General features: G+C 40.3%; 2 protein-coding genes across 2 annotated transcripts; one reads left to right on the top strand and one right to left on the bottom strand.

Moving 5' to 3' along the window:
• Positions 1 to 1263: 1263 nt before the first annotated feature.
• ccdc137 (coiled-coil domain containing 137) lies at positions 1264 to 5116 on the bottom strand. The gene is made up of 6 exons (XM_066704406.1): positions 4942 to 5116; positions 4580 to 4707; positions 3983 to 4193; positions 3729 to 3811; positions 3534 to 3613; positions 1264 to 3260 (listed from the first exon to the last, which is right to left on the bottom strand). Exons 1-6 carry the CDS (start codon positions 5010 to 5012, stop codon positions 3057 to 3059), a joined length of 777 nt encoding a protein of 258 aa, XP_066560503.1. The 5' UTR covers positions 5013 to 5116; the 3' UTR covers positions 1264 to 3056.
• Positions 5117 to 5277: 161 nt separating this feature from the next.
• On the top strand, positions 5278 to 7992 carry oxld1 (oxidoreductase-like domain containing 1). The gene is made up of 2 exons (XM_066704405.1): positions 5278 to 5471; positions 5924 to 7992. The coding sequence occupies exons 1-2, from the start codon at positions 5421 to 5423 to the stop codon at positions 6353 to 6355; spliced, it is 483 nt and encodes a 160-aa protein (XP_066560502.1). The 5' UTR covers positions 5278 to 5420; the 3' UTR covers positions 6356 to 7992.
• Positions 7993 to 8001: the final 9 nt, after the last annotated feature.

Raw genomic sequence — 8001 nt, 5'->3', positions numbered from 1 at the left:
AATTAATTTGCATGAGCCAATCCTGTAGTATATATATGGTAGATGTATTACAAAAAAGCCAGTGACACATTGATATATTTATATTATTTAAATACTAAATTAATATACTTTTATTGTATCTTAACTTATTGGTAGTTTCATACATTGGTGTTTGAAAGAAAAACTTTTACCTGCACCTGCCCAATAGCATGTAGCTTTGTGATTTGGGTTCAGGTTAGATTTCCCTGGAAATGTAGACTTCTATTCATGTTCCGTTTCTACTGGATTAACCAAGAGAGATTCAGTCGTGGACGTGCTGTAGCTGCAGATGTTGGTGTCGGTTTGATTGGGGGCTCTGGTTATGGTTAGGGCACAAAGGGGGTGGGTATCTTATAACCATCAGCCCAATTTATCCCTCTCTCCAAAGACAAGTATATACAAAGCTTGCTCCTTTTACTTTACCACCTTAATCTCAAGATCTTCCTTATAGGAAATCTAATCTCAAACCCAATGCATTACCATCCCCTGACTATTTGGATCACTAGTCTTCTCTATTGACATTTTAATTCAGTATAACCGTTTGAATAAAGATTTAAAATGTTATTTTCCTGTCAATTTTGATGTTTAAAACCTTTTTCTAAATAATACTTACATTAAATAAATAATAGAAGAAAACAAATAATTATATATATATATATATATATATTCAGTAGGCCCCTGTAAAATAGTTTTCGATTGCTAGAGGCGGTCCCAAAAGGTATTGTTTTCTGTTAAAACCCTTTGGACGACATTCTGTTGGCAATTCTACTTACAAATAATTAACATTGAATGAAGGTTTATGTTATGTTTGAAACACAAGCGCTAAGAACTACTTAACATTCCTAACTTAATTAAACAATTAAAATGATCCCTGCTGTAATGTTTTTCCCTTTCCCAGGCGCCACACTACACATATACATTTTCATTATACAACATTTATCCTGCCCCAGGGTTACCAGTGTTTTGGTTCAGTGAAACCTGTGCTGTTACCATGGAGGCGGCGTGTAAACGGAGTGGGTTTTGGTGATCTACTATACGACACTTTGTGAACCATAAAAAGGGGTCAGAAAGTCACTTTACTGGTTGATTGGTTATGTTAGCATACATAATTGAATACCAAACGAATGTGTAAGTGTCCTATACGGATAATCCTAAACGTGCACCACCAGTTATCCATAATTTCACCAAGAACTCATTAAACAGCCTACTGCACCGTTGTACAAATAACCAATACAACAAAAAAACTGCGTAACAAATTTTATTTCACTTTTTGCTGAAATAGCAGTTATATAATCATGCTCAAAGACAATATTTCAGACTGCTCAGTTTATGAGACAGGCTGAAATCGCTTTACATGAACTAGATTCTGCCGCACGGTGGTTAAATATAGCTGAAGGTCAGTGTCATGTGTCATCTGTACACAGGTACAGGTTTAGGGAAGTGTAGCTCAACCCAGGAACAAGGTAGTGTGACGGGGAAGTATGCATGGAAAGACAATGGTATTTTTAACGCCATTTTGCACAAAACAGCACAAAGGCCTGAACGGCCGGGTGCTGTTGTTATCTTATTCTTGGCAGTGCTGTTCTCCACTCGGGTATCCCAGACACCATGTTACTTTGCACTAGACTGAGGGGAAAAAAGGTTGGGGTCGGGGGAGGGGAAGTTAAATATCATTGCGAGAACGGAGAGAAAATCATGAATAAAGGAACCATCTTGCCGAGAAATCACAGACTGTGACAATCAAGACTCAACTAAACAAAAAAGTCATAACAATATTAATTTGATGATTTAGGGTATCAGTCATCATGAGTGTCTTTGTAGAGAAGGAACAAACAGGTTTTCAAAGCTTCTCGAAGACGTACCAGGAGAGCCTTCACAATGAATTTGCTGCTTCATGTTCCATCACCATGGCCACAGCAATCAGCAAGCAAAATTCAGGAAGACAACTATGTAAAGCTGAATAGATGAGCTTAATTCTGAACATAAGGAAGAGAGATAAGAAAAACTTCTGTCAGTTTGCTGACCCCTCTACACAGTCCCACCCTCACACAGGTGCTTCTTCTTTATGGTTATGAAATTCAAATGCTGCAGCTCTCTGGCATTTCCTAGCAGTATTATGCAAACCTGTTGCACACCATTTCCAGTTCAGCTGGGCCCAGAAGCCACTCATGACAAACATTTATTAAAGCCGGATAATTACTGCATTTTACTTACTTGTTTGTATAGAGTAAATATGCACAGCACTAATTATTTAAAAAAAAAAACTAAAGATGTTCAAAGGAATACAAATGAAGTAGATTTAATAACTGTATTGGTCTATATTTTCATTATTCTTATGATGCTTAAGCTCATCTGAGTCGAGGGGAAAGGCACCGTGTGATCAAGTATCAAAATCAGTCACTTCAGCCAGGCAGCTACTCCCACCTAGTGGCAGTGAGGATGCATGGCCATGTCCCCAAACCACCCTTTCCACTGAAAATTGCTCCTTTCTGCTCACTCTAGGCTGTTATTATAATCACTTAGCATTTGTACAAAATGATGTTATGTTGAAAAAAGGCACACGTGAGTTGGTGAAATAAGAACAGAAGAAATGTACCAGTGGCCTCCTTATCACTTATCGTATCTTTAAATCCAGACAGTACCTTGCACTATACAACCTTAACCTCACTTCACTGTCAGACACAGCCATCAGAAAGAAAGAAAAAAAAAATACGGCGTTATATAAAATCCCCCCTATATGGATTTCTGTTGATAATACGATTTCCAGTTTAAACTGCTCAAAGTTGGTTTCCGAAGCATCCGAGCTACGGGAGAAAAGTTACAAAAGCACCCGAGAGGCTGCTAATGTGATTATCTGCCACTGTCATTTTTTCTGCACCCCTAAAGGCCCTGTTTCCAGCCTGTCATTGGCCAGAAGCCCCTGAGAAGTCAGTTGTGTGGTCTCTCAGTGCCTCGCACGCCGACGCTAACCCATGTGGCCAAGCACTTCGCCGGGGGAGGCACACTCCGAGAAGGACAGAGGACTTATTCCTTCCTTTTTACTGCAGCTTTTTGTTCCGTCTGTCTGGCCTGGCTGCGGCGGAGTCCCGCTTCTCCTGCTTTGCTGCTTTGAGACGGCGGTAGGCCAGCACCACGCGTTGCCTCTCCTCCTCCATTATCCTCTGCCGGGCCATGGAAGGTTTGACGGCGGAGACCAGGGCCGAGCCGAGCAGGGGACTCAGCAGCAGGTTCTTGCATCCACCCTGCAACACAAGACACGGCACTGTACATACACCCCTCTGCCAACCAAGAGCACTGCTGCTGACCAATCAGCAGACACAGGAGACGGTGTTTTATCTCCTAGACAGATGGAAGAATGCTCCCACAGAATAGTTTTATTTCACTGATCATTAGGTCTATTTAAAGACAGAAGGCACTATATAAGTGTTTGATATGAGCAGTTTTTTACCCAGCTACTCGCAAAAGTAAGACAAGAAAAATAATTTATATCCCTGCCTATGTTTCTCAAACCTCACCTTTGCCTTGATCGGCGCTTTCCTGGGCTTCGCGGTGAGGGATGGGGGTGCCATGGCAACCTCACCAAATTTCACAGTGTCTGCAAAAAATAAAACAAAAAACAAAATGTTACACCAGGTTTCTACCCCCAAAGCACATCTTTCAAAAGCATCCACAATGTCACACACACAGACCAACACGCATTCTTTACATACCTGTGAACATCTCCTTCTCTTTTCTCTGCTCTTTCCTTTCCACCTTCTTCTTCAGCAGCCTGTTGAGTCTGGTCTTGTCGAAGCTACATTCAGGGGAAAGATATTCAGGATTTATTCATATAAAGATTAAGGGTTATTTGCAAATGATGAATGGCAATTTTCTCCGGGTACACAATTAACAATATTAGCTAATGACAAATGGGAAACCTCTCAATGAGACAGGGATTATAACACAAGCTTCCCCCAAGACATACTCTTTCTTCTTCTCTGACTTGGCCTTCTCCTGGGGCGCCTCCTTCTCTGGTTGGTTCTCCAGCTGGTTGTTTGTGAGGAAGAGGACGTGCTGAGTCTCCTGGTTCATGCGCCTGAAGTATGCTTTCTCCGACTCCCTCTTGCCTCTGTGGAACTTGGGCACGGGGATATCGGTCTGCAGCTGGAAGGCCTCGGCCTGGAGCCGCTTGGAGTCTGCAAAACACAAGCAGACCGCAATCCTGGTTAGTGGCAGTCTGAGCACATCAATCAACCAACCAACCAATTTGTATTTGTATAGCACCATTCGCATAAACTAAAATAAAGCAACATAAAATAAACAATGAAGAAGAAAATCTAACCCCTTCTCTCAGATTCTGTTCAACAACACACCAGGGTTTAAATGAGAAACATATTTCAGGGGAGGAAGGATACAGAGTAGGGAAATAGGTTTTGTTGAACTTGCAAAGGTTCAATATGCCTTCATTTCGCTTTACTACAATGATATATCACAATACATTTACTTAAATAATGCTAAAAGATCATTCAGATGCATCACGTCCACAATATTTCATTGCCTGCTGAATTATTCTTATTTCTACCTTTTTTCTTGCTCTTGCCCACTTGTCTTTTCATCCTTTCCTTGCTCTTCATGATCTCTCGAAGCCGGTAGGGGATGTGGTCCAGATCTTCTCCGAGATTGGGTTTAGCATCTTTCTTCGGCGCTTTACTGCAGAACAATTCAAAGATCAGTTTGGGAAGCATAATATAACGATTCAAAACGACGTGACCAATACAGATCGTACTAATTCACAAGAACTGACGTCACCAACAAAACAAAAGTTTCGATAGATATAAAGGAGCCGTTCAAACTCAGTTGTACGTCCCTAGTGGAATTTAATCATTTTTAACAGTGCGATTTAGCTCATGTTATTATCAATTTGCATTACAATTCCTAACATACCTTTGCGGTTGATCTTTTTTGGACCCTTTCTTAAAGGGATCGACTTTCTTAATGTTTCTATGTTTGCCCATATTCTCAGGTAGTTTGATTTGGTAGGTTCAATATTTTTAATCTTCACCCCTAATGGAAAACAAACCACATGGCTTCAAACAGGAAACCAACAGTCTTTGACCCCCGACCTCTAACCCTGGACTGCTGTGCCTTAATGCGAGTTTCCGATTGGGCCAAGAAACAGGCTATGTGGATTCCTATTGGTTGAGCTGGTATACGTAACGCTATGTGGATTCTTATTGGTTGAATTAACAGAGCCGCTGATGTAAGGGTCGCGCCTGCGCAGTCATTTGACAGCTGTGAGGACGTAAACATGGAAGACAGAGGAGAAAGTATTAACACTGTATCTTACCGGACATGTTCTAATATCACGCTCTTAACCTAACCCACAGGGCAAAACATGTACATAACATCAGGTTCATATTAGAATGCACTGTTTAACTTTAAGGAACATGGGAGTGGCGTCTGGTCTTCAGAAGGTAAGATAATTAACAATATCAGGTTAATTGAGTCGGGGGTTAAATCTGTTATCATGACACTAAACATCCCTTTAGTCAAACAATCCCTTCTTCTGATTTCAGAGTAGTATTGTTAGTTACTGTGGGGCTGTTAAAGTATTTCAGCAGCTGACCAGCATTTGACACAAATTAAGTATTTAAAACTTAGTCTTAACAGATCGAGTTTAATCAGACCAGGTGAATCTTAATCCTAAATTAAAATGTGCCCTCCCTGTTCATGATTAGAGAGCAATTGATTTCAGATTCAAACAACTTTGTAACTGTTGTTATATTGTTTTTAAACTGGAGTAAAGTGGACAGAGCCTAGCAAAACTATTGTTACAGTCTATTAAGAAGCCAATTAAAATGATCATTTATTAGCCTTTCTGTTCAATGCATCTATTTCTTCTGTCTTTATTTTCCATGCCTTGTAGCTGTGCCTCTTCTCGCTGGGAGAGCTGAGACAGAGGCTGGTAGTGTCTCCACTGTGGCAGCAGAGTGCAGCAGCCCTGGCCCTCCACTATCAGACCCACAGGGGCCTCTGCAGCGACCCCCACCCCCAGCCCACCACGCACCCCCAACCCACCCCACACAGCACGGCCACAGATCACAGCCAGGCCCGTGTGGAGGCGCTAGGGGGTCCGGAGCGAGAGGACCTGGCCTCTCTGGGCTCCCCGCCCCCTCCACCCACATACTGCTGCATGAGCGGCTGCCCAAGTTGCGTGTGGATCGCTTATGCCGAGGAACTGTTGCAGTACTACAAGGATGGAGGGGAAAAGGCCCTGGCAGCCATCGAAGAACACATTCAGGATGAGAACATGAAGACCTTTCTAAAGATGGAAATCCGACTAATGAAAAAAACATAATGATGTGTGACATGCACGGTGTCTCTTGTGTGGTCGTGTTCTGGATTCACTGCAGCTCAATGTAGCTCTTTCACCCTAAATCCAGAAACCAGTAAACCCTTAGTACAGGTCATTATTAATTGTGAACATGATGAGATGTTACACCTAGAGTGGGGTAACGTTCCAGGGCATGGACCCTACACACCTTCTTTCTTTCCGTCATTTTATGTACAAGTCGAGACTTGGGATTCCTTTAATCACGCACAGACGTCGCAACGACACCCTGATTAGATTATATTATAATACCACTTAATATTTTTTCATAGGTGTAAAACAGTTTTTTCCATTTTCTGTTTCACCACACAAACACTGGGAGTGTGAATTTAAACCATATAATCCAAAATATTTTGCAGTTTTTACAGTATTTATTTAAGTCTATGTGCAGTATTGTATTTTGAACTGCATTGTGTTGTAAACATTGTATGTGATTTAAATTAAAGAGTTCCATCACATTTAAAATGGATTAGCAGTCCATCTGCAATGGCAAAATGCAGAAATATAAAATAGAAACTATAAGGAAGGTTTCTGCACTCACTGGTCATGAATTCTCAGTACCATTTTGTACCATGTTTTTTAATTATGTGTCTTACCACTAGGTGGGGTTTTAGCTTGTAAATTGAATTAATAATTCCCTTTACTTAACTGAGTAAATAATCTGTAGAAATAACTGGATCTATCAGTAAAATACAGACTAATCACTCTTGAGTACTGTAACCTAGTGTGTTAGGAAAGAACAATATTCTATAGTCATCTCTACAATAATCAATTTGTAATAATATACCAATACAATTGAAGGGATGGAGGTGTGACTAAATAGTGAATCTATCTTCACCTTTACTTTGCTGCATTTTTTTGTCTAGCAACCAGAAATAAGGTCAAGAAATAATTGATGGATTATCAGGCATATTTTATAATCATTTTGTGCCTTTGTCCATTGTGCAGTGATTCTGAAGAGCATCTGTCACAAAGCTGTTCATTGGATGTCTGTTCAGTATTAATTATAGCCTTCAGAATAATGTCAATCCTATAATCCTATTAAACTATCTATACAGAAGAAAGATAACTCATGATATCTCTCCTCCATCACTTAATTTAGACGTGTTGCATTACGTTTCCACATTTTGATTCAAGTTAAAAGGGTTTTTGCTCTCAAGGAAAACTTTTTTCTGTAAGGTTTACATCTTTTAGCCACATATCACAGAGAATCGGGTATTAAGAGATCATAATATTGTCAGTGTTTTTTTAAGAAGTAAAGTCTTTGAAAAGGGGGTGGGAATTCGGGACACTTTTTAATACTGTTTACTTTAAAGCAGAGGAAGCTATAATTCAATACTCACTGTGAGGAAGATCCTCTTGCTGTAAAGGAAAATCAATGTTTTTCCTGTTACTATCAATCAATCTTATTTCCTTAATGAGTAAAATGCCCATAAACAAAAAAAGGTGAGACTTTAATTGCCACGTGAATGTAACTCGGAGAACCAGACAAAAGGAGACGCTGTGAAATGCTCCTTTCAAGAATATGCTTTCCCTTGACAGTAACCCTGACATGAAGTGTGGTGAGTCAGCATGGAAAATTAAAGCCTGCGTCATGATATCAACAGTGATTA

The sequence above is a fragment of the Amia ocellicauda genome, chromosome 5 (assembly GCF_036373705.1).
Source record: "Amia ocellicauda isolate fAmiCal2 chromosome 5, fAmiCal2.hap1, whole genome shotgun sequence".
Lineage (NCBI taxonomy): Eukaryota > Metazoa > Chordata > Actinopteri > Amiiformes > Amiidae > Amia > Amia ocellicauda.
This window is presented reverse-complemented; position numbering and strand designations above follow the sequence as displayed.

Excerpts from the sequence above, each read along its gene's own strand:
- ccdc137 (XM_066704406.1), bottom strand. The coding sequence starts at position 5,012 with ATGGGCAAACATAGAAACATTAAGAAAGTCGATCCCTTTAAGAAAGGG. Across the intron at positions 3,812-3,982 it reads AAGTCAGAGAAGAAGAAAGA|CTTCGACAAGACCAGACTCA; the intron begins GTATGTCTTGGG and ends CCCTGAATGTAG. Across the intron at positions 3,261-3,533 it reads AAGCGCCGATCAAGGCAAAG|GGTGGATGCAAGAACCTGCT; the intron begins GTGAGGTTTGAG and ends CTTGTGTTGCAG.
- oxld1 (XM_066704405.1), top strand. The coding sequence starts at position 5,421 with ATGCACTGTTTAACTTTAAGGAACATGGGAGTGGCGTCTGGTCTTCAG. Across the intron at positions 5,472-5,923 it reads TGGCGTCTGGTCTTCAGAAG|CTGTGCCTCTTCTCGCTGGG; the intron begins GTAAGATAATTA and ends CATGCCTTGTAG.